The 26,623-nt window shown below is 46.6% G+C and overlaps 1 protein-coding gene across 1 annotated transcript; it reads right to left on the minus strand.

Annotated features, from left to right (window-relative positions):
* Positions 1-26,293, minus strand: serpine2 (serpin peptidase inhibitor, clade E (nexin, plasminogen activator inhibitor type 1), member 2). The gene is made up of 9 exons (XM_030381537.1): positions 26,100-26,293; positions 4,774-5,044; positions 4,218-4,445; positions 3,658-3,855; positions 2,329-2,527; positions 1,303-1,400; positions 989-1,075; positions 574-657; positions 1-454 (listed from the first exon to the last, which is right to left on the minus strand). Exons 2-9 carry the CDS (start codon positions 5,033-5,035, stop codon positions 417-419), a joined length of 1,194 nt encoding a protein of 397 aa, XP_030237397.1. The 5' UTR covers positions 5,036-5,044; positions 26,100-26,293; the 3' UTR covers positions 1-416.
* Between the last annotated feature and the right edge of the window lie 330 nt (positions 26,294-26,623).

Below are 26,623 nucleotides of genomic sequence, written 5' to 3' on the forward strand. Positions count from 1 at the left end.
TGTTAGAAATATGTATTTACTATGGAATAAATATAAAATGTGTCAATATTTGACACATTTAAAAAAAAAAAAAAAAAAAAAAAGGCAGAATCTTAACCTTCAGGACAAATAATACGACCCACGCTGAATACTTCCCAAATTGAAGCAGGAAAACTTTAAATAAACTGGTGATCTCCATTTCCAATGAAATGCATTATTTGATTTTCAGCACAAATACTAAGAATTCAAAAACAGTAGCAAAGAAATTGTAACTATTGAAAATGTTTAGTTGTTACAAAACACACAACAAGGTATGTGATATATTACAAAAAAGGTAACAAAGGCATTATTAAAACAAAAACATTTGATGCTCTGATTCATCTCCAGGCCGTCTGTGTGTGTCCTGGGTTTCTAGACGTGGCCATGGACGTGTGGGCTCACGGCTGGTTTATCTGGCCTGCAAAGAGAATAGTACCTGTGTACAAGAGAGCAATATTAGACCTCAGGCTTCTGGTCAATTAAAGTCTGATTTTGACACATCTATCCATCCATCTAATTAACAAAATGGGAGCGGAAACAAGAGACAATATTTACCGGTTGGGTTGTGTCGGACCAAGAAGAGGAAAGGTCTGTCTATAATGACCCAGGGAGGGGAGGACCGCGCCAACAAAATGGCAGCTACCAGGCGGACAGAAAAGGTAGAATCAATTGTTATTCGGTTTGTTCAAATCATTATTCCACCCCCCCCCAGGTACTCACAAACAGTATGACATTTTAAAACGATTTTATTTAAATTAATAATGCATTATTCCTAACACTTAATACCCATTGTGTGAAGGCTAACACAACTTGTTAAACGGCTAACATTTGAGAGGAATCAACAACAAACAAAAGCCAAGATAAATCCAACTCCTCTGCAAGCACACATGCCTATTATCAGGCAGAATAACTGAGGAAGATGACATTAAGGTTTGACTAAAGACAAAAACAGCCTAGAATTATGTCTTACTGGTGGCAGCTGATGCCTTCGTCCCATCCTCGTTGACCTCGATTTTAGCCTTCTGCAGTGCTGCAGACACATGCACAGGCTCAGAACCTGGAGAAAGGAGCAACCACATACCGTCAACCGAGTGGAGTGATGGCGTTGGACCATAAAGGGGTGCTACACTCCTCAAGCGTCCACTCACAGCACAATCCACAAGTAGTGCAGTGACCAAAAGAGGAAATACAACGGGGAACAATTTGATCCCAGTTTTCAGCTGGCAGGATCCATTCCAAAATAAGTTTCCCCTGTTGTCCTGTTCATGACTTGTTTCTACTCACTGAGGTGTCTGAAGTCAGCCTTGCCATCAGCAAACATGTCTGTAAGTCCAAGGGCTGAGAACGGGGCCTTCAGATCCACCTCTGCCTCTGCCGTGAACCTAGGCAACGTGCGTTAGGGTGGTTATATATCGTACATGGGACAGGGCTGCCTTGGTGACTTTGTACTGCAAGCCTCTTTGAAATCAATACCTAATTAACTACTCCACACAGTTGGGGTTTCATGACGAGAAGATTAACATCAGGCAAGATTTACAATACATTTTATGATACTTTAGCGATGTATATTAAAGATCCCATATCATGCTTTTGTTTAGGGTTAATAATTGCATTTGGGGGTACTACAAGAATAGGGTTACTTGTATATTAGAAATAACCCTTATCATTCTCACCCTTCATTTCTGAAAATACAATTTCAGCGTCTTTCAAAATTGTTCAGTTTAGTATCATGTCGCTTTAAGGCCCCCCCTCCCGAGTAGCCCAGTCTGCTGGGATTGGTCGAACACTTTTCACGCATGTCGGCAAATTCACACCCCCGAGAAGTTGTAAATAGTGCGGGTAGCCAGGAGGCTTGACTGCTGTCTGACGTCACACTATTAGGGAAGTAAAGTTTGAGCACAAATAAGCAGTTTCAAACACTTATTGAGGGGCGTTCTCGGTGGGCGAGAATACTCACTATTGCTCTGACTTTATTTTTCTAGCTTAGCAGACGTAAAACATGCATACATACGTCATATAACAGTCTAAAGCAATGGGAAAAGCATAATATCACCCCTTTAAACAAACAGGCTGCCAACTGGATTAGGTTACAGCGAGAGTGGGAGCTGCTTTACTCTAGCTTATATACACAAACACAAGATCAATCAGACACACTCGGCTGGTTGTGTTGAATTCTGCCCCGAGCCTCTGTGTGCATGCCCACTACACTACACAACATAATTGTATCATATGGTTGTACGAGGAGTTGACACCTGATCCCATGAATCCATTCCTGTTGAACAGAGAGCCAGCATAGGTCCCGGGTCTTACTTGGGGATGAACAGGTGGACCTTCCTTTGGTGCATGAGCGGTGCCCAGCTTTGGACCGTGGCCGTGCTGATGTGGGGGATCACCTCAGAGAGGGGCGTGTCCTCCTCCGTGGGCAGGACGATCAGCATGGAGGCTGTGTTGCCGTGATAGGGAAGCTCCACCACCTTGTACTTTAGGCCCTGGGGCGTGCTGGCCTGGCCTGGGGAGGAAGGAGCACGTTGACAACCCCTCCTCGCTCCCAAGACAACATATGGTCAGACACTGTTGCTGTAATGACATTCCTTAAGTAGTCATCCCCTGCAGAATACCTCTACATTAGACGGCTAGCAAATATTATAAACCAACCATAGCCCTCTGGAGCCTCTACTGCAGCTCAGCTGAGCAGCTAGGCAGTCTGTGTGAAGCAGTGCTGCCATATTATAGAGTGATCCAGACTAAAAATAGAGCACTGACTGGTGCAGCATCTCATTTCACACAGGGTTGAATAGTATTCCAGCGGTCTGGCATCTCTACAAGACCAGTAAGACCAAACCATATGAAACATGAAAACAGACGTCAATGTTGGAAAGATTCTTCATTGCAAAAACAACCGATTTTCCATCACCTGAGGTAAAACTGAGAGGCCACTGAATTCTATTTATTGAATACAAAGCGGGTCAACTTAATTTTGTGTTCGTGTTAAAGTCAGTCATAATGCTCTCTATATACTCCCTCTGGCACACCGATTCAGCCATGTTAAAGGTTGGTACTATGGAATTCTCTTTTTTGGCCATTTTTGCAAAATTACTTGAAATACTTATCATAAACCACTTACAGCCGCTGAGTTAGAAGTACTGACATGAAAATTAAACAAGTCAATCATCTGTGGAACGGGCTTGGCTCGAAAAACTCCAGCCAATGATTTCCAGAACCACAGAGTGGCATTGGACATAAGTATGTCAATCAAACAGGCGTACTGCACTCCCCCTCCTCAAAGCTCGTGACCCAGAGCAAGCTTCTGTTTGTTGTTATCCTGCGGTAGCTACTGGAGCTAGCTAACTAGCTAATCCACATTTGGACCTAGCACTAGAAGACAACCCTAAACTCCAACCTAGCTAGCCTGGCTCGCTCTCGCGCATCTGTGTTCGCGCTCGTGCATGATTGCGCGTCCATGTACTTGGAATGGGTGGAGTCACAGTCAGCGTTGAAGGAGAGGGGGTAGGACCATTTGAGTTGTGTATTTTCAAAATCTGCTGGCGTTTCGCAAATCCCATACCCAACCTGTAAGAGGTGTAATCTTTACAAGAGCGAACACAAAAACAACTCAAAGGGAGACGCCTCCCAGCTGACCGATAGGGTAGACGGAGAGCTGGGACATCATGGGGACCTTGTGGGCGGTGCCGTCGCCCCCGCTGAAGCTCCTCATCTTGGTGTCCCCGGGCTGGAAGCGGGACTTCCACATCCCCTTGAAGTAGATGGAGTTGACTGCTAGCAGGCGGGTCAGTGCCGGGTCCAGCATGTCTGGCTTTACCAGGCTGGGGATGTGACCTGTGCTCACAGGGACACACTCCTGAGTAGCCATACCATATTCATTTCTACGTCACGAACCCCGTTCATTTTGAAAAAATATCCCCAGTTGATTACTTTTGTACTGTGAACATTCCGTTTCACAGGATGAGTAGCAGTTGTAAGTGCTTCTGCACAATCAAAAATTGGAGTGGTATTTTACTAAGATAGGGCTGTTAACCAAATGGCCAATTAATAATCGATGTGCTTTTCTGAAGCCAATTGGCATCACTTATGCTGCACTACATTCCATGTCCAAGTCAGAAACACACCGGTCCTGACCTGGTGGACCACATGCATGGTTCAGTATATCGTCCGATGTCTGTGTGCCCTGCTTGTCTTACCCTTGGTCTTATTATTGACCCAGCCGTTGATCCGGTCTGCGGCTGCCTGGGGGTTGCTGAAGTCCACAGTACCGTTTTCACATTGGAAGTTTGCCTTGTTGGTCGCCATGAAGCCCTGGTCCATAGGGAAATCCCTCTGGCTGAAGAGGGCATTGGCGATGAGCACCTGCCCCTGGTTGGACCGGGCAGTCAGGGTCTTGTGGAGTTTCTTCAACATTTTGTAAGGCCCTGGAGGGTGTAGAATGTCGACAACTCAAATGGGGACTTGATTCTGAACCTGCGCGTAATTAAAAGATCCCATATCTTGCAAGTTTTTGGGTTAATAATTGCATTTGGGGGTACTACTAGAATAGGGTTACATGCCTGTATGTTAAAAGAATAAAAGTATTATTCTCACACTGTTAATTTCTGCAAAACCAATTTCAGCATCTTTAAAAAACGAGTGTTGGTATTACTGTCGATGTGCATAACCAACCGTACAGGCCTAAGAACTCCAATGAACCCCTTTCAGGACATTTAAATTTAACCAGAATACTGGAGGATAAAAGCTGGCTACCATTTTTCTTATAGCGGAGGGCAGTGAAGATCTGTCTTCGTGTTTCTCCATCGGCTCCCGGGAGAAGCATGCCCAGGATGGAGGCCACTCCGTGGGGGGAGAGCACCAAGTTCTCTTGGGGCCGGGCACGGGCCACCTGCTGGAAGACCCGCAGGCCCAGGTCAGAGCCGCGCTCCCCGTAGGTAGGGGCCAGAGAGAGGGCCCCCTTGCTGACCCCCAGGGTCACCAGCAGCAGGGAGAACAGCACACTGCAGGCCCACATATTGATCCCCTAGACAGGAGGCACACATCCAGTCAGCATTCTACACGTGCCGTCAATAGTAGATCTTCGTACTACCTACTTTCACTTGTATGCGTGCGCATGCAGAAAACACGAAAGGTTCCAGGTAATGCAAATATGTCCCAGAAATGACCTTTCCCACCTGCCATTGTTGGCCTATCAATAACATATTCTGGTTATTGAGGTCACAGTCTAGTCAACCAACATACCACTCCTTTAACAATACCACGCAGGCAGGAAACCTAGATTACACAGTTGTTTGCAGAGTGGCTCTAAGGCAGCGACACCAATAGGTGTTGATGTACTTACAATTAAATACAATTTGTGCAACATCAATTGGGACTGAAAAATGTGTTTCAATCAAGGCAAGAAAGTTAAGGCCAAGAGAGATGTACAGTAGTCCTTTGGACTACTGTTCAGAATCTACCCCCCACCCCCCTCAGGGGGTAGGCCTTTGACTGTAGGATGCCTACAGCAACATTCCTTAACATGACTAAGGAATGAAAAGATGACTCCGTAAACAAACACTCACAGCTTCCTGTTGCTGTGACTAACGATACGGTCTAACTCACACTCAGTAAACGCATGATACACCTTTATGGCCGCTGGGCCCAGGCATGCAGGATGAAGTATCGATAACAATAAGAGCCTATAATACAACAGATAACTTAAAAAAACAATAGAGTTAAGCAGAAATAAACAGCTTGTCCCCTTTCCATACAAAACATGACAAACTGAATATGATATGATATATGTTGTTACACCCTGTGGTTTAACCCACTGCTTCTTGTTTACCACAATGACAAAGCTTAGACTCTACAAACAGGACTTATTCTCCAGATGGTGGGAGACTACACTTTTCTTTCACCACGACTAAAATATACAACACATGGCAGGCTATACAATATTACACCATGTTTGGTTGGAGAAAGGCTGCACCGCACAGGGAGACCAATGATGTTAATGTAATTAGAATGCTCAAATACCACGTTGTGGAGTGATGTAGGAGAATCGTTGGGAAGTACAAATATAACTGATAAATGTGAAATGAATTAATACAAATGATAAAAGTTAAAAAAGTTAATGAATAAAAACTTCCCTCAATACAATTGAAAACGATTTAAGTGTTTGCAATCAACGACCCCCTGGGCGACCTGCTGCTGCTGAGTCTGCAACTATCGCTATGATCAACTGGACTTCCGTCCGTACGCAAGGACACTGTCCAATGAAATCGCTGATAGAACCCGAAAGAACACATGGATACGTCAAACAGCCCCCATCCTTCGACGGACGCATATGTGAACAAGGCGTCTTGTTCACACTACCGCCGTCCGTCGACGGATCTCTTTGTCTGTGTTCGAAATCGTTCCCTATTCACTCACTCACTCACTATTCCCTAGATAGTGTTCATGATATAGTGCACTATATAGGGGACGAACAAACGAGAATTCGGACACTACGCAGAACATTTCTAAACGTCATTTACGTCAGTAAATGTGCCGGGTATTTGTGTGGCAAGACATATGCCCCTCATCATGTAAACAAACCGGGCACTCCAACGAAAGCTGGAGGTTGTATTGATGTTGAATGTTACATTTCCTTGATCATGTTTTTTTTAAATTAATTTTGAATGTTAACTTTTTCTATGTTAAATACAAAATAAATTATTGACATTTCTAAACGAAAGCTGGAGACTCCTGTATTCGTTTTCGCGGTTATTCGGCTTCTTCTTCCCCTTCGGAAAAACACGACCTAATTGCATTGTGGTATACGGGAGTAACGTGTAGGGAACATTGTATGTACACTCAAATTTTGGGTATTTTAAGTGAACTATATAGTGCATGAAATCAACCGCTGAAAATTCGAACACCACTACAAAATGGCGAGCACCCTCAGGTGCTGGTCAAATTATTAGAATATCATGAAAAAGTTGATTTATTTCAGTAATTATATTCAGAACGTGAAACTTACATATTATATCAATTCATTACACACAGAGTGATATATTTGAAATGTTTATTTCTTTTAATTTGGATGATTAGTACTGACAATTACTGAAAATCCCAAATTCAGTATCTCAGAAAATTAGAATATTAGTTACGACTAGTACAAAAAATGATTTTTTAGAAATGTGGGCCAACTGAAAAGTATGAACATGGAAAGTTTCAGCATGTATGGCAATCAATACTTAGTTGCAGCTCCTTTTGCCTGAATTGCTGCAGCAATACGGCGTGGCATGGAGTCGACCAGTCTGTTGCACTCCTCAGGTGTTATGAGAGCCCAGGTTGCTTTAATAGTGGCCTTCAGCTCTTCAGCATTGTTGGGTCTGGCATCTCGCATCTTCCGCTTCACAATACCCCATAGGTTTTCTATGGGGTTAAGGTCAGGTGAGTTTGCAGGCCAATCAAGAAGAGGGATACCATGGTCCTTAAACCAGGTACTGGTAGATTTGGCACTGTGTGCAGGTGCCAAGTCATGTTGGAAAATGAAATCGTCACCTCCATAAAGTTGGTCCGCGGCAGGCAGCATAAAGTGTTCTAAAACTTCCTGGTAGACTGCTGCATTGACCCTGGACCTCAGGAAACACAGTGGACCAACAGCAGCAGATGACATGGCACCCCAGACCATTACTGACTGTGGAAATTTTACACTGGACTTCAGGCAACGTGGATTCTGTGCCTCTCCTGTCTTCCTCAAGACTCTGGGACCTTGATTTCCAAAGGAGATACAAAATTTACTTTCATCTGAAAACATAACTTTGGACCACTCAGCAGCAGTCCAGTCCATTTTGTCTTGAGCCCAGGCGAGACGCTTTTGACGTTGTCTCTTATTCAAGAGTGGCTTTACACGAGGAATGCGACAGCTGAAGCCCATATCTTGCATACGTCGGTGTGTGGTGCTTCTTGAAGCACTGACTCCAGCTATAGTCCACTCTTTGTGGATCTCCCCCACATTTTTGAATCGGTTTTGTTTGACAATCCTCTCCAGGGCGCGTTTATCCCTCTTGCTTGTACACTCTTTTCTACCACATCTTTTTCTTCCCTTCGCCTCTCTATTAATGTGCTTGGACACAGAGCTCTGGGAACATCCAACCTCTTTGGCAATGACCTTTTGTGTCTTGCCCTCCTTCTTTAAAGTATCAATGGTCATCTTTTGGACAGTTGTCAAGTCAGCAGTCTTCCCCATGATTGTGTGTCATACAGAATCAAAACGAGAGACCATTTAAAGGCTTTTCCAGGTGTTTTGAGTTAGTTAGCTAATTAGAGTGTGGCACCAGGTGTCTTCAATATCTGACCTTTTCACCATATTCTAATTTTCTGAGATGTTGAATTTAGGGTTTTCATTGGTTGTCAGCTATAATCATCTTCTTTTTGGCAAAAAACACTTATAATGTATCAGTCTGTTTGGAATGAATGTATACATTCTACAGGTTTGACTTTCTAAATGGAATTAATGAAATAAATCAACTTTTTCATGATATTCTAATAATATGACCAGCACCTGTATATCCTTGATAGGGAACGATTCGATCACAGCTATGGTGTGTTCCTGAATCCTCGGACACCAGCCTTCCGAGTTGCACGTTCAACGTCACTTCCGGTCTCGGAACGCTATGCGTTCATAGCGTTCCTTTTCTTCGTGATTGTGGGTGTGTTCGAAACCGCCTACTTGCTTACTGCTTACTACCTACTAAATATTTGGCTTACTTCTCGAAGTGACGTTCAACGTCACTTCCGGTCTCGGAACGCTATGCGTTCATAGCGTTCCTGTTCTTCGTGATTGTGGGTGTGTTCGAAACCGCCTACTTGCTTACTGCTTACTACCTACTAAATATTTGGCTTACTTCTCGAATCCTTAAATAATGATTGAGTAATCCATTTGAGTAATCGACGTTCAGAAGACCGTCCTTACTTAACCACCTCAGATGACGTGAATCAAATGACGTGTCAATAACCTACCGGCCGGGCGCCGTTAATAAATATTATAAATAAACATATAAACGTCACATTTAACGTCACAGTACACCTTCAACCTAAGGATTTGCGGTGATAGGTTAAAACAATTATTAAACAATTATTAAAAGCACTGCTGCTGCGGCTCCCCGTTTAGCGCCATTGCTTCCACTGTTCTTTTGAATAGACGCAGTGCATTCTGGGGCGGTTGAGTACGTCTAGTAAGCTAGCGATGCTTACTCAAAATCTTTCCGGAAGTAGAAGACATTCGGATACTACTCGCTTACCTAAACTCGCTTACTAAGTTCTCGCTTACTCAATTTGACGTCATAGTTAGTAGGAGTAGTAAGCAAGTACGCGGTTTCGAACACACCCATGAAATTGGCTAGTCGTTGTTTATTGTTAGCTACATTAGCCCCTTTAGCAAACCAGCCCAAAAACAAACAACGCAACTTTACATTGTATTACACGCACAGAAATACCATGCAATGTATAAATTGGTGGCCGGAATAAAGTAGAAATGTAATCAAGTGTGTAAGAGCAGGAGCGTTGTTAGCAATTGAAAACTTTCGCGGCTGTGGCCCAGAAGTTAGTCCTTTTAAAGGCCCACTATGCAACTTCGGGAATTTCTTCGCTGTTTTCTTGGTTTTGGCACGCACATATCTCTACACAGCGCCCCCTACAGCTTCGTAGTAGATATTTTACAACACTGTCGTAACAACTCGTTGACGACCCTTCCCCATGCACTTCTACGCGAGCCATGTGCATTTGTTTTCAAAGAAGCCGGCGAATGCGTGGAGCCATGTCCAAAGTAAATGTTCATAAAGTGTAGGCTATACAGGTATAAGGTTATACATTTTTAAAATGGTGTATTTGTATTGCAATAAACATAAAGCCATCCTTTTTATAGTTGACGGGGAGAATTTATATCCTAGATTATAATTGTTTTATCTTAGGTTGAACAGAACAATCAGTGTGAGAGTGTTGGCCAACATAATAATCTGAATAAACAAGAACCTGGATTCGGGGATTCAGTCTGTATCTGGGGGACGAGACAGACGAACAGCAAAACACCAATGGAAACAAAGGTGTTTATATGGTTGCAACCAACAAGCAAGCTAGAAACATACAGGGCTCACAACAAAACGGTCGAGAAAACAATTTTTACAGGGCTCACAACAAAATGGTTGAGCAAACACATTTGTACAGAGACTATCAACATCAAGAATACCACGAGGACAAAGTTCACCCAAGGGTACTTTCAATTTAAGAAGCAACACGGCCAAGTCGGAGTCTGATTTGAAGTCTTCTTTTTCTTTCAGTTCACGCTATTCCTGAAAAGCTTGCCCAACGTTTACTCGTGTCTGGCCTCTCTGTCGGTCAGTCTCCCTTTTCTCTTCTTCTGTTCCTCCGACATTGGGTTTCTCTGTCTCTTTTTAGTCGGCTGATCTATGATGAATGTAACAATCCCTTAGTTATGTGACAGCTCCTGGCACCTCCTGATTGGCAGGCTGCCAGGAGCTGATTGCTGATCGTCGACACCCATGCTGGCTGCCCTCCTGCAGCTATAAAAGCTGCAGGAGTCAGCCACTTGGGTCTCTCTCTCTTGACGAATGGTTTGTTTTGGTTTTGGTATTGGTTTTGGTATTGGTTTGGGTTAGTTAGGTTGAGTTATTGCTGCTTTACACACACCATACACTCATCCACTCACACAGACACTGCACCCGTTACTGACTACTGACATTCACGCATCATTTATTAGGTTAATCTTGAATTGGTTTAAATAGATCATAATTTGGTAAAACTACCGGTCTTGCGTGGTCTCCTCCTTTGTCCTTCCCTTGAGCGGGGTGTGACATGGGGGCTCGTCAATAAGTTGTTGCATTGAGTAGTTGAACAGGTTGGAGGAATATCATATAGGACAGGGTAGTAGTTGGTTTGGGAGCAGGTTCATAGTGGGTAATGCGGCTCATGCTAGGCTAACAGAGTTGATTTGTCTGGTGAGCTCATGTCTGAGTTTGAACTTTCCCTGGTAGGCTTTAGTTGCGTTTCCCCTTTGGGTTACGTGAATTTTTTTTCTTTGGTTGTTTTTCCCTTTTTGTAGTGCTGTGGGGCGTGGTTAGTGTCAATTGTTCAATGTCAATTGTCTCGGGGGCACATCCGAAGGATATTGGGGGTTGCCTGCTTGCAGGTCGCCTTTCAAACCGGCTGGTTTACAGTGCGTAAATACCCACCACAAGCTGCATGAACATTAGGGTCAAGATTATTCAGGGTTGGATAGGCAGTTAGGGGGGAAGTTCTTATTCTAGTGCTTCTGATGAAGGTAAGGGTTTACCAAGTACGATGGTTAAACCAGGGGGGAGTCTCACCTTTGAACAACAGAAGGAGTTGCTGCAGTTGCAGTTAAAACAGCAGTAAGAGTTGGTTGGTATGGAGATGAGTTGGTTGGTATGGTGATGAGTTGGTTGGTATGGTAAGAGTTGGTTGGTATGGTAAGAGTTGGTTGGTATGGAGATGAGTTGGTTGGTATGGAGATGAGTTGGTTGGTATGGAGATGAGTTGGTTGGTATGGTAAAGAGGTGGTTGGTATGGTAAAGAGGTGGTTGGTATGGTAAAGAGGTGGTTGGTATGGTAAAGAGGTGGTTGTTTGTAAAGGGGATAAGGTGGTAGCTTTGTTGCCGGTTTTGAGTAGTCCCTTTCAGGCTAAATTCAGTGGCCCGTAGTCCGTTGGTTCTTAGTTCGTAGTCCGTAGGTTCCTAGGTCGTTTTTATGGAGGGGGGTGTGACAGCTCCTGGCACCTCCTGATTGGCAGGCTGCCAGGAGCTGATTGCTGATCGTCGACACCCATGCTGGCTGCCCTCCTGCAGCTATAAAAGCTGCAGGAGTCAGCCACTTGGGTCTCTCTCTCTTGACGAATGGTTTGTTTTGGTTTTGGTATTGGTTTTGGTATTGGTTTGGGTTAGTTAGGTTGAGTTATTGCTGCTTTACACACACCATACACTCATCCACTCACACAGACACTGCACCCGTTACTGACTACTGACATTCACGCATCATTTATTAGGTTAATCTTGAATTGGTTTAAATAGATCATAATTTGGTAAAACTACCGGTCTTGCGTGGTCTCCTCCTTTGTCCTTCCCTTGAGCCGGGGTGTGACAGTTACTTGTGTTTATATCGAGCCGGTTCCGTGTTTGGGGGTCTGTGCCGCAAAGCAATTCGTTACTTCACGAGACCCGAGACTCCCGCGAGAGTGGGCGGCGGGTCGCCGGCAGAAACATATTCATTTTCTCCGCCAAGATGCGCAAGGGGGAGTTGAAACAACGAACAATCTAACAAAAATGTATAATGGAACCATCGCAATGACTCCTAGCCTGTTATATTAAGGTAAATCAAGCCAAAAAAGTTGCATAGTTCCCCTTTAACTCGTGTCTGATCTCTTTTCTGGTCCATTCTTCTTTTGTTCCACCGACAGTCGCCTCTTGGGTCCCTCATCAGTCGATTGATCGATGATGAATGCAACAATTGCCTCGCAACTGGCTGTTTATATCTAGCCGGTGCCATGTTTGGGTGTGTTTCTGTGCCGTAAAGCATTATCGAAACTACAATCAGACTACATTTTCGAGGATACTTCCAGAGGCGACATTGGTAAATGACACACCCACCAATCGACCCAGAAATGGATGCAGAACCATCAGCATAACTCTCAACCTGCATACTTAATGTAATTTTGGCTAAAAAAGTTGCATAGTGGGCCTTTAAAACGGGGGTTCGGAGGTTTCTCCCCCGAGAAAATTAGAAAATTGGGCTGATGAACATGCAATTGTAACGTAGTTTGAGAAGTAAAGGGAAGACCAATTGTCATGTCTGACTCATGTCGGGGCAGGCCTATTGAGGTCGGTTAATGTTTAAGTTAAGGATAAGAAAGTGCACCACACAAGCAGCCAAAATGAGACATTGAAAAGCCTGCAGCAAAATAAACACGTCATGCGCCTACCCGATGTCAAGTGAACCGGGTTGAATTCACTGCGGGTCTCGTGAATCTGTGCAAACTAGAGCAGCACTAAACAGCAATATCGATGATGCGCTATGCAGAATCAAATTTGCAACATTTTGCAACAAATGATTCTAAATCTGCCCATAAATGTACAAGTCAGAATTCTATGTTTTCACTGGATACAATATTGCATCCGTCAGTTGTCAAATTTGCTGAACAAAATGTTAAACTTCAATAATTGTTCATAGTCAACTTATATAGTCCATTTATTTAAGCTCTCAACAGCATAACCATACAGCTTCACCACATCAGCGGGAAAACACGGCACACGCAAAGTACAGCCATGGAATCAGCCGTTCAAAGCCAGTCTGCATGAATCGTATGACAACTGGATGGCAGGGGATGCGGACAAGGAATACACCGCAGGGGGGAACATGAGAGCCCCAGCTCGCCGCATACTAATAGCCTGGGTGCAAAGCGTGGAACAAGCTGGATACGGAGAGGGTGAAAAACTCCTTAAAAGTGTGTTTGTGTGTCACTCTATTTGAGCCTGCACGAGAGTTCAATGTTCTCATTAGCTGTTACGTCTTTCTGACCAATCGCAGTTCAAGGCCGACCTGGGCTGTACCACTTCGGGAGGGGGTGCTCAGTTACTTCCCTCTAGACAAAATTGAATTGGTTGCGACGTTGACAGATTGTACGTGTTGCATGTGTTGATTGAGTGAGAGGTTGCGTCAGGGATTAAAATTAACGACCTCCCGTCGTCCCGGGGACGTAATTAATTGTCATCGGGAGGATCAATATTCTCTCGTGTCGACCTCGGGTCGAAGAGAATTTAGTGGACACTTACATTCTTTTTCTGTTTAAGTTTTTAACACTTTCTGCAAACCCGAACGGGTTCGCGGCCGGTGGAAAAGATTTGCTGGCGCTCGCGTTTGTGTTGTTCAGTGAGACGCAGAGACTGCTTGCAACAATGGTGACGGCCTTTTTACACTGCCAAGCCGGTTCGGTCGCAGCTTGGCACGCCCGGCGATTTCAACGTCTTATCTCAAGTTTCCTGTGTAAAACCGAGGGGGTAAAATCCCCCGTTCTTCGCGGCGCAGGCTTTCTTGGTTCACTGGAGAAGTCGGGGCCGCGCACAGAGTCTAGACTAGAGATGCGCGGATGAGCTGAAATGTCATCCGTACCCGCTACCTAATATCAATATCCACCCGAAACAATATTTTTTTCAATGATTGATACCCGCAAGCGCCTGATCATCGGGTGACCAGACGATAAAAGCCTGTCGGCACGCTAAAACGTCCAACCACTATGAAATGTCCCCTGTTGTCAGCGATTACATAGCCAACGTAGTCTAATTATAGCCCGATCATTAACTAAAAGCCACGTGTGTGAGGGCATATATCCATCTTATATTTTATTACTGTCCTTCTCAACACTCTGATCTCACTAAAAGGATAGCAGCACGAAACAGCAATATCGATGCGCTATGCATAGAGAAGAAAGAATACGGACGTTGAATTTGCAACATTTTGCAACAAATTATTCTAAATCTGCCCATATATGGACATGTCGGAATTTTGCAGTTTTCACTGGCTACAATGTTGCATATGTGGCTGCTGGTAATGCAACTGTCAAATTTGCCAAATTTGTACCGGCTGCCAAATTTGTACCGGGCGCGTCATCCATACGTAATCCATTCCAAACCTGCCTGGCAACAGATGATCGCGTCGTCCGTTGCCTGGCAACGGACGATCGCGTCGAATGACGTGAAAGGTTCACGAACATTCGCGAACCTTCTATCTAGCGATCCGATATCTGTATTGTGCTATTTCGTCCTTGACCTGCTTTAAACACTCAGTTTACTTGCTAAATTTGATTAAACCATTAAATACAATACAAATATAAAGTAAAAACAAGTGTTATCTCCGATCCGTTAACTGTATTATGTTATTTCGTCTTTGGCAACATGAGCGCAAATGTTTTTTGAAACCTGCCCGGCAACGGACGACGCGATCATCTGTTGCCAGGCAGGTTTGGAATGGATACGTATGGATGACGCGCCCGGTACAAATTTGGCAGCCGGTACAAATTTGGCATGACACAACCACAAATAAGTTAACTCTACGGGGCTATTTTCATCACTATTATTATTATTTATTATTTTTGACAGTACAGCGATCCGGGGCTATTCCCCAAATATCCGGGGCTAAAGCCTCGAATGCCCAGGTCTACGACGCGCCTGTGTAAGAGCATTTAAAAATGACGTTAAAATGACCTACGTGGTACAAATACAAAAAAAATTAAAATCTCTTCACGGGCACAGCCATTTTGTTGAGAGCGTAGAGCATAGTGCTACTCTAGTTTGCACAGATTCACGAGACCCGCAGTGAATTCAACCCGGTTCACTTGACATCGGGTAAGCGCATGACAGTGTTTATCTGGCTGCAGGCTTTTCAATGTCTCATTTTGGCTGCTTGTGTATGTGGTGCACTTTCTTATCCTTAACTTAAACATTAACCTACTCAATAGGCCTGCCCCGACATGAGTCAGACATGACAATTGGTCTTCCCTTTACTTCTCAAACTACGTTACAATTGCATGTTCATCAGCCCAATTTTCTCGGGGGAGAAGCCTCCGAACCCCTGTTTTAAAAGGACTAACTTCTGGGCTACAGCCGCGAAAGTTTTCAATTGCCAGCGTCGCTCCTGCTCTTACACACTTGATTACATTTCTACTTTATTCCGGCCACCAATTTAGTCATTGCATGGTATTGCTGTGCGTGCAATGTAAAGTTGTGTTATTGGTTTTTGGGCTGGTCTGCTAAAGAGGCTAATGTAGCTAACAATAAACAACGACTAGCCAATTTCACGAAACAATCACGAAGAACAGGAACGCTATGAACGCTCCGAGACCGGAAGTGACGTTGAACGATATATAGTGCACTATATAGGTTGCTCGCCATTTTGTAGTGGTGTTCGAATTCTCAGTGGTTAATTTACACGTAGTAGACTATTGGCACTCATTAAAGCCCCGTTTACACGAGGACGCTTGCGGGTAAAAAATACCAAATATTCTATCGGAAGTGCCTTTCGTTTAGACGTGACAGCGTTTTTGGGACTTAAACGCAAAAATCTGAAACCACCCTCAAGAGCGGAAAACCTGAATAAGCTCCACCGTAGCGTTTCCGTCTACACTGCCAAGACGCAATACTCTGCTCAGATCTGCTCACGTAGCATATGCGTTTACGTCACATACAGCGCAAATACAGGGAAAAAAAAAAACATGTTTGATTATTTCCATGCGTCGGACCGTCAAGCTGCTCTGGCAGCTCTAATAAACTTACAGGAGTCTTTCCACGAAATGTACAGGATATGTACAGATAGTATTACTGAACAGAGAAGGATCTGTAATTATGTTATGGTTTTCGGGGGGGAAGATAAGAGAAGGAGGAAGAATCTACGCATGCGCTCAGACATGGTGGTGTTGTGTGATGGTGTATCACAGCACCACCTAGCCGCCTGACTTGCATACTAGGGCTTTGACTTTTGCCCAAAAATCATATTCAAAGTTCGTTTGTTAATATTTTTAATAATATTTTGACCATTAAATGCCTTCAGTAAGACCTGGGCTGAATCCGAATACTTAGTGCATACTATTTCTGTTCAGTGTCTACTACTTGACCGTACTACACTTGACAGTGTAGTACGGGCTACAGCTATGCGTAGAACGCCTCTGAACGCTTCCGAACACCGCCGAAACGATGTTTGGAGATGACGTATCTCCCCTCAGATGCCGGCAAAATTACCTTGATAAGTAACCTGTTTTCCGTCTTGTCATTGTTGCTATTAAATTAAAAATGTCTCTTTTTATTTAATTACTTTACTTTTTTACTCTTTTTAATGTCTCTTTTCTCGCCGCTTTCTACGACGTCTTTCTAAGCCGCTGTTGGTAGTGTCGGGTCAGCCATCTCTTCTTCGTTCGTTACCAGACTATAAGTATGAGTATTCGGATTCAGCCCTGGATTGGGCTTTGCGAGGTTTGTTTACCGGCGTTGCTATGGTTACCGGTCTTGCGTGTTCCAACGGTTTATTAGGTTTCTAATAAATCGCTGTCTAATCAATACTTCATTCACTGCCTCTTCCGTGGTCATTACAATATTATGAATAGACTGGGGGGAGGGAGAGACGTCGGAGAACCCGACTGCGTCGGGTTCTCCGACGTCTCTCCCTCTTGGCCTGCCCATAACAGGTTCGAATATTAAGGGCTGCCTAATATTCGTTCGAATTTTGATTTATTTTATGATATTCGAATTATATTCGAATCACGAAGTTCGGAGTCAAAGCCCTATTGCATACCCAATCGAAATCGATAGTTACGTATTGTAACTCTAGATTCTATGAGTATAGGCGCAGCCTTTTAAGGCTATCGCTATTGGGTTTTCCCTAGGGGCAAGCCATAGCACTGAAAAATTTGTAATCCCCGCCCACCAACAGCGTGGGCCTCAATCACGTCCGCAGTCCGCACATATAACCGTGCGCCAGCTGACGTTCTGCTCCCAATAAACAGCTTTTCTTCAGCAATTTAAAGGTTAATGAGGCCGACCACTTAAAAGGCTGCGCCTATACTCATAATCTAGAGTTACAATACGTAACTATCGTTCTATGTCGTATAGGCTTCGCCTTTTAAGGCTATCGCTATTTGGTTAAAAGGGCGAAGCACGATATAGTCTATGCCTCATTGGTCCCGATCAGTACCGGAAACACAGCTATATACGCTGGTATCATGCGTCAGACGTAGCATAACATACGTCATGCGTCTAACGGCACGTCATCAACGAGCAGATCTTATGTGTCTGATAAGACACAAGAGCTCTCAGCATGAATATTTGACTCCAACTCACATTGTTTAATATGCAAGGGGAATAGTCACACAATCACACTCACTCTGACAAAGCACCTAGAACTGAATGTGTCATAGAGAGGCGCGACATGTCTCTTTGGTAAAACCAAATAAAAGAGCATGGGGAAGCCCAGGAGGCTGCTGTGCAGATATCCTCCATAGGCATCCCTCTTTGCTGAGCGACAGAGGACGACATTCCTCTGGTCGAGTGAGCTCTGATAGTCTCAGGCGGCTCTGCCCCCGCTGACACATAAGCCTGTGTGATAGCATCACACAGCCAATGTGACAGCCGTTGTTTCGTCAGGGGGAGGCCCTGGGAATGTTCTCTGTAATGCACAAATAACTGTTGAGATTTGCGCAGAGCCTCTGTGCGCTTCACATAACAGGCAAGCATGCGTACGGGGCACAAGCGATGGGCTATTGCCTCCTCCTCAGATTGATGAGGAGGGAGAGAGAAACCATTGAGTGTTATTACTCTCGATCTGAACGAGCTTGTAATACCCTATGGTGTAAAAGCCGGGTTCTGGCGTAATATGGCCGAACTGCCGTCTCCATGTATTCTAAGACAAGAAGGGGCTACAGAGAGTGCAGACAGGTCGCTCACTCTCTTAGCTGACGTTGGGGCCAGCAGCAAAGCTGTCTTGGCTGACACAAACTTTAGGGGCACCCGGTCAAGAGGCTCAAATGGGGCTTTAACCAGTGCGCGCAGCACCAGTGTTAAATTCCATTGTGGAGTGAGAGAGTGCGTCACGGGTCTCTCTCTCCTCACACCTTTTAGGAAGCGCTTCATTAAGGGGTGACTAAAAACAGTTTTATCCCCGAAGCCTTCGTGGCATGATGAAACAGCAGCCGCGTACGTTTTAACCGTGCTAAAAGTCAGCCCTCTTGCCATCAGTGTCTGGAGGAAAGACAGCACACGCGGCAAAGGGCAGGAGATGGGTTCACAACCCCTCTCCGTGCACCATTTCTGGAAAGCTGCCCATTTAGCCGAGTAACACGCTCTGTTGTGAGAGAGCATCTCTCCGCCAAGGGAGTCCCTTCGTCGGCCCCCGAGAGCAGTCGCTGGAGGCAGGGAAAACCACGGTGCACTCGTGCGTTGCGGTGCTATGAGAATCATATACAGCCGCTCCTCTTGGACTCGGTCAATGACTTGGGGGATCAGAGGGACGGGTGGGAATGCGTACAGGAGTGTGTTCGGCCATGGTCTGTGAGCGAACACTTCCACCCCGAGTGGGGGATTGTCCCTCGCGCTGAGAGAACACCACAGCTCGCACTGTGTGTTCTCCCGCATGGCGAATAGGTCGACCTCCGCCTTCCCAAACTCGCTCCATATCTGATTGATCACATCGTGGTGCAGAGTCCAGTCTCCTGGTTGGGGACCCCCCTTGGCATTTTGTCGGCCCCTTTGTTCAGGACACCGGGGATGTACGCTGCTCTGATGGAGAGCAAGTGTGTGCGCCCAGCAAAACAGCTGTCTCGCTATGCTCAGCAGCTGTGCCGAGCGCACGCCCCCTTGGCGATTTATGTATGCTGCTGTCGCCTTGTTGTCCGTGCGAATCATTACGTGTTGATTCGTCAACATTGGGGTAAAGTGTTGGATCACTTTCTACACAGTGAGGAGCTCCAATGCGTTTATATACATGGTCACGGGGGGCGGCCAAACGCCGCCCACTACGTGAAACTCGCATGTTCCTCCCTAGCCCGAAAGAGAAGCATCTGTAAACACTGAGATGTGAGACTCTGCCCAATGGCACCCCACTCACAAGACTTCGGGGCTCGCCCCAGTGGGTCAAATCGGGGCCCACTGATAGGGGAATGGTCATTTTGCGCCGCTGTTGGCGCACCGGGTTGATGCGCAGGCGAGAAAACCATCTCTGCAGCCGCCTCATGTGAAGCAGCCCCAGCGGCACCACCGTGTGAGCGGCTGACATCATGCCCAGCAGCCTCATGACAGAGAGGGCTGTCACGACCCTGCCCGGGGAACAGCGCTGGAGGAGAGACCACAGCGTCTCCATCCTCTGCTGTGAGAGCTGTGCTCTCATTACAGCTGAATCCAGCTCTACCCCCAAATACATCACTCTGTGAGGGGAGGGGGGAGCTTTTCTTTCAATTTATGGCGAAGCCTAAATTCAACAGGTGTATTACCAGATTTTTTGTTTTAATAGCTGCTTCCTCCTTGGAGCGAGCCATCAAAAGCAGATCGTCCAAGTAGAACAGTACTCTCATTCCTGTTGCGTGCAGCGGCCAGAGAGCCGTCTCCACGCAATTGGAAAACGTTTGTGGGGCTAGAGAACAGCCGAACGGGAGACGGTTATACTGGTAGTGTGACCCTTGGAATGAGAAACGCAGGAATTTCCTGTGTTTGGGGATCACTGACGTGGTAGGCGTCCTTCAAATCTATTGAGGTGAATCAGTCGCCCGGTTTTACACACTGCAACACTCGTCTGATTGTTAACATGTGAAACGGCCTCTCCGCGATGCATTTGTTGAATAGGGCTAGATCGAGAATCGGTCTGAGCCCTCCTGTTTTCTTGGGTACCAGGAAATAACGGGAATAGAATCCCTGCATTTCCTCTCCCTTCGGGACTGTGGAAATCACTTTTTCCGCTAGAAGGAGCTGGAGCTCCGCCAAAAGTGACAGCTGTTGACCCTTGGATGACAGCGTTGTTTCCACAATCCCGTTGAATCGTGGCGGAACGGAGGTGAACTGCAGGGTGTGACCCTTGCTGATCAGCCTGTCCATCCATTTGGCCAGGGTGCATGCGTTCAGTCATTCTGAGTAATGCTCTGAAAGCGGCTGTGCGGCCTCTTGTTTTGATGCGGCTGTCATGGAAACGAGCCACGCTTGAGTCCCTGCCGCCGTTGCGAGGGGAGGAGTCCTCCTCGCAGCGCATGGGGAGCCCTGCCCGAAAGGGCTGGGTGTGTGTGTCATTAGCAGAGGCATGCCCTGTCTGCTCAGCTTGTGACAAGAGTGTAGCTTCCTCTCTCCTGAGCGCTGGGACGCGAGGAGGAATAACACTGTGACTGGGCAGCAGACTGCTGACACTAAACGAGCTGCGTGTCATTCGTAGACAGAGAGCTTGTTTTAGCGGCCGTCTCGCCACATGTCATGCCAGGCATGATGTGGTGAAGGGAAAGTAATGTAGATCAATAACACAAGGTTTATTGACGGCCTGCTTATATGTGGTGGGAAATGCGTGTGAAACAGTTATGGCCGGGCCGATAGGCTCCGGCGTTAACTGTGTGAGGAGAAAACAGCCATCTTTAGTAAAGAGGTGTTTCTCGCTGTCACACGCTTCTCCCTCGCCCCGTAATAGCTGGCGCTTGTGGGGCGGGACATCGCTCCATGAGCCCGCTGCCCGAGGCCGTTGCTGGCCGCGCGCCGCAGCCTGCGATGGAGGCGGGCGGGGCTGGTAAGCCGGGCGAGGTTGCCTTTTAAAAAGCAATGTAGGGCTGGCTCGATCCATAATACGAGGTTTATTGACGGCCTGCCTACGTGTAGCGGGAGATGCGTGTGAAACATTTAGGCCGAGCCGATAGGCTCCGGCGTTAACTGGGGTGTGGGGAGAAAACAGCCGTCTTTAGTAAAGAGGTGTTTCTCGCTGTCAGACGTTTCTCCCTCGCCCCGTAATTGCCTTCGCCGACGCTTTTGGGGTGGGACATAGCCCCATGAGCCCGCTGCCCGGGGCCTTCGCTGGCCGCTCGCCGCAGCCTGCGATGGAGGCGGGCGGGGCTGGTAAGCCTGGGGGCCAGGAGGAGGAGCTGCCGGCGGCGTCGTGACAGTGGCCTATGGCGGCGACAGGAGCCTGGAGCGGAGCGCCGCTGCCCGGGTGGAGGCGGAGGGCGGGAGACGTGTCTCCGGAATTTCTCTGCCTCCTCGGAAGCAGCCTGCATGTCATCCACCCTAGATGACAGACGGGAACCGAACAGCCCGTCCGGGCTGATGGGGCACTCCAGTAACTGTTGCCTCATCGGCTCAGGGATGCCCGGGGTCTGCTGCAGCCACAGGTTCCTCTGTATGCTAACACCGCGCCGGTGGAGCAGAGGCAGAGGATGACACCGGCGGTTTTCGCCACGTCGACTGCCTGTTCGGCCAGACGATGAGGGTCAGCCGCCATGGTGGAGATGTTAGGTTTCAGCAGGGCGATGTTATTCATAACAGCCTCTTGCTGCATCTTACACTGATGCGCTATGTCTGTAAGCTTGGCCGTCAGCTGGTCTTTGGGAGTGGGGCAGCGGTCGCTGAGCCCCGGCTTCACTCCAAAGACAGCACACAGAGCGGGATACAGCGGCGGTACCGCCCTGTAACCCGGGTCTGTCAGACCCTCCGTCTTCGTGAACTGGATAAACTTTTTCACCGGGGCCCCGAGCTTCCCGTGCTCCGCTGCAGCCCCACTGAGGTACAGTCTGATGGCGGGAAACATCGGCCAGATCGGGTCGAGACGGGCGGGGCTTGTCGCGGCCTCGAGCCCCCAGATGCCACGGAGCTGGTCCGGGCGTTGGGGGGCCTGAGGCATGGGCACCGCAAGGCAATGGTTTGCAGCTGCCCTGGCGATAATGGCCGGTAGCTCTGCCACCAAAGCTCCAACCACTGGAAGTGAGATGGCGGCAGAGACGGGCAATGCTGCTGCCCCGGGCCTCCCCATTCGGAGAGGGGAAGCGGGGGGAGACGCCCCCTCCTCGTCGCGGTCGGAGTCATCCGACTCCGAGCTCACAAGGAGAGAGGGGGCATCGTCGAGTGGGACAGTAAAGTCATCGGCCCCTTCAGCAATGGCGGCGGCAGTGTCGGCTCTGCGCTGTCTGTCGTCCGACGGCAATGTCGCACAATGCCGACACAGACGGCATGTTCATGCCCAAGGCAGCCCTCGCACACCTCATGGCCATCATACAGCAAGATGTAATTCGTGTTACATGTCTTGCAGATGCGGGTCGTCTTCGAGTCCATAGTATCTATTTATATGCTTGCTACAAGATCGTCCTGAAGAAAAATGGGAGCAGAACGTCAAACGGCGTGTACTCATACTGAAAATCAAGATCAAGCGAGCTTTTGCCCATCTGCTCCACGGGAGGTTTCTGTCCTCCCTGAGCTCGCCTTAGGACACCTGCGTTACCGTTTGACAGGTAGTGCCGGCGCACTGTTATATGTGCGGACTGCAGACGTGATTGAGGCCCACGCTGTTGGTGGGCGGGGATTACACATTTTTCTGTGCTACAGCTCGCACCTAGGGAAAACATAATAGCGATAGCCTTAAAAGGCAAAGCCTATACGACATAGAACCACACACTTTCGCGTTACCTTATGCACGCAGATTTCCTCCCGAAAACTGACCGTCATCGTGTAAACGTAGCCTAAGTGCACTAATTTTCAGATGTCAGTGTTGTTCCTAATCTAATAATCCGTGGTGCACTAACCGGAAATACGATCCCGACTGCCGCTGCGGCTCCTCGCCATCAATAAACATCCCGCTTTGAACGGTGAACTCTTTACGCCTAGCAGCTATAAAATCTATAAAAGTTATAAAAACTACAAAATGACTATTAATGCAGGCTATGTGGAAAATGCACCGACTTAGGCTCAGCCCTCTTCTCTACATAGCTAAGATGGCTGCCGTTGAGTACGAAAAGTCGATCCACACTTCGGTTTGTTTTCGCCCAATCTAAATTGGCACGCCCTACGTACTCAAAGTAGTACGAATAGTATGGATATTCATTGGAACACAGCAATTGACTTTGCATGGCTTGCTCGCAAAATGCATTGTGGGTCCGTCCGTCCGTGGCCTGTGTCAAAAAGTTGAGGAATGTTCACCTTTTCAGGCAGCGGCGGATCCGTCGGCTGTATGCGTCTAGAGATTAGTCCCCTATACGTCAGACACGCCCTCGGTCATCCGTTGACGGACTCATGTAGTGCGCCTTGTAGTGTGAACAAGACATTGCGCCTTGTTCACACTACATGCGTCCGTCGGCGGATGGCCGAGGGCGTGTCGGACGTATAGGGGACTAGTCTTTGTAGATGCATACTGCCGCCAATAAAATCGTTTCCCGCTACAAAGCCGATGTGTGGATATAAAGAGCGGAGGACACAAACAACAGGTGACTAAAACCAATCCTATTATTCCACATTTCTTATTAAATATAGAACGGCCGGATTTTTCCTGCTTCTTCCTGCTTGTTATTGCAAAATGGATCCAGGAAACGCGTGGAGCGTATATGCATAAACACGATCTGATTGGCCGAAGCAAGGGCGAAAATTGGGTCCCCTCCAATTTTCGAGACAGGCGCATTTGTCCCACCCAAAAATTATACCGCAAAATATCTGATTTTTAAATATTTTAGACGTTGTATGCCCCCCACGGAGCCTTTAAGGCAGCGTGCAGGGTTGGGGGCGGTTGGGGGTTAAGGCCTTCAGGCTGGAAATGCATTTGAATCGCTGCCTAGAAGGCTAAGTTGGGGGCATAAAGCCTGATTTCCACCGGGGACGTAAGCGCCGCGGAACGGCTGCGCCGCGGTCACCGCTGCTGATCACTGCCACTCTAATCGCTTGATCTCGTGATCTCGCGTGAATACGGCTATCTCCTTTACTTTACAGTAAAGTAAAGGACAAAAGCCGATTTGATTTAACTGACTGTAAAAATAACATAATTTTTCTATTAACTTAACCCATGTCATTTGAAAATTAGTAACGTCACATCTCCCACATCTAGAAAGGAGTTATTCTGTCTGTATGTTTTTCCCTTGTTCTTGACAATCCCAGTATTTTTCTATGCCTTATTAATCTCCACTGCTTTCATATTAGAGATCAGATGAAGTCCAGCTGGACACTAGTGAGGTTGAATCAGGGAAAGCCAGCACTGCAGAGTTGCAGGTAGGTGCTACCTGCAGTCCCTCCAGTAAAATGCGGCATAATCAAGGCCAAAATTCCTTGATTATGCAGCAAATTTATGCAATTTTTTGCGATGAAATTGTGGGAACTTGCAAAAATTGCGGGAATTCGATGAAGTTCACGTCGCGTAATTCCGTCACTTCATAATGTTCCCATGGCAACAGGGGGAAATGGCTGCTCTTGTGTGAAGTAAACGCAACATTTTTCAACATTCTGCCAAGATATGTGTGACTTTTTTGCAACGAAAATGCAGGGATTATGAAAGCCTGCAAGCCCCCCTATATTTTGCGCGGAAATCGGCAATATGCGGTGAAAGTGCGGCATATTCGGAAAAAATGCGGCCCCCTCATATTCATGCAGGCTTTGGCTGGTTAGACAATAAGTCAATTTGCAAGCAATTCGCGGCTGCAAATGACAGGAGGAGAAAACATTTTGGCTCTTTTGCCTAGGCCATTGTTTTTCAACCTTGTGTGTGCCACGGCACGTTTGACACTGTTGGATAACACTACAGTGCTATTTAGCTTTTATTTCTATCAGAATCAGAATTTATATTTTTCAGTTCATTACATCCACTCTAATGTCGTTTTCGTTTGCCTTCACACACACCAATTAGTTAGTGGAAATGTGGAATAATATCACATACTCAAGAGTAAAAACAAGTTGATGTATATGTTAAAATTCTGGATGCTGTTTTTCCCTTTAACCTTTGCCTGTGTGTTCATTGAGGCATAAGATACAACTAAGAAAAGAAAAGGTATTCAGAAAATACGAATTCAAGTTTAGATCAATATTCTTCCCATGTTATTTATCAGTCTACAAACTGTATGATAAGGCCTGCAATTAAAGAATTGATTTGATATGTATCAGTTCAATGCTGCCATTCAAAATGTGTTTTCCTTTACAAATGTATATTTTTAGAAGAATAAAATACATTTGTGAATGTTTTGCAGTGTAGTTCATTTACGACATATTTCTCTTCGAGCCATTAATGGACCTGTCAGGTTTCCGATATGTGTCCCCTCGTTAAACTCGTTCCTACCCCCCTGGGCCGAAGTATCCGGCGCTGCCTGAAAAGTTTAACATTCTCAACTTTTTGACGCAGGCCACGGAGCCGAATAGACGGACCGACCCAAAATGCATTTCGCGGGCGCCCCATGCAAAGTCAATGAGATCCGCCAACGGACGGAGGTAATGTGAACAAGCCCTGAACAAACAACACCGTCCGACAGCTCCGACTCCTCCGCTCAGTGACCGCGTTTCATATGCAAGAGTGATCGATATGTAAACGACCGATCACCAGAGAACGGTTCTTACCTGGAGATCGCGTGTTCAGCGTGTCTTGAGCGAAAAGTTTCCCTTGTCGTGGATGGTTGGGAACGCAAATATGTAGAGCTTTAGGCTACTCTGGGTACCGAACGCATGCACACAGGGCTTTACTCTGGCTACTGAACGAACACACACATGCAGCGCTTCTCTAGGCGGGCTGAACTCCGCCCTCTGGAAGACGCGCGAGGATCACCGGCCACATGATTACATCAACACAAACTGAGTCCCCCCCCGTCTCTGAAAGGCAGATGTGGTGTCAAGTGGGCAGTGATCGCTAACGCAAGAAAAAACGACTCACCCACTACTGCGGGGTATTCCACGAACGAAGGTTTAACAAACACAGAGTTAACGCTGAACTGTAGTTTGATTGACCCTGTGCCAACTAAACCAGAGCTGTAGGTTCCACCGCACGGGTTATGTATTAGTTCAATCAACACGGGGTTGGTTAACACAGGGTTGTACGCGTCCACGCCAAACCTATAATGACGTGATGTATGGATAATGGAAACCCT

This window comes from Gadus morhua, chromosome 16 (assembly GCF_902167405.1).
Source record: "Gadus morhua chromosome 16, gadMor3.0, whole genome shotgun sequence".
Taxonomy (NCBI): Eukaryota; Metazoa; Chordata; class Actinopteri; order Gadiformes; family Gadidae; genus Gadus; species Gadus morhua.

What these genes read in the sequence shown, in the direction of transcription:
- serpine2 (XM_030381537.1), bottom strand. Translation starts at nt 5,035, where the DNA reads ATGTGGGCCTGCAGTGTGCTGTTCTCCCTGCTGCTGGTGACCCTGGGG. An exon ending in GGTCAATAATAAGACCAAGG is followed by an intron (nt 3,856 to 4,217) that starts GTAAGACAAGCA and finishes CTGTGAGCACAG; the next exon opens with GTCACATCCCCAGCCTGGTA. An exon ending in GCTCTCCGTCTACCCTATCG is followed by an intron (nt 2,528 to 3,657) that starts GTCAGCTGGGAG and finishes CTTCCTCCCCAG; the next exon opens with GCCAGGCCAGCACGCCCCAG.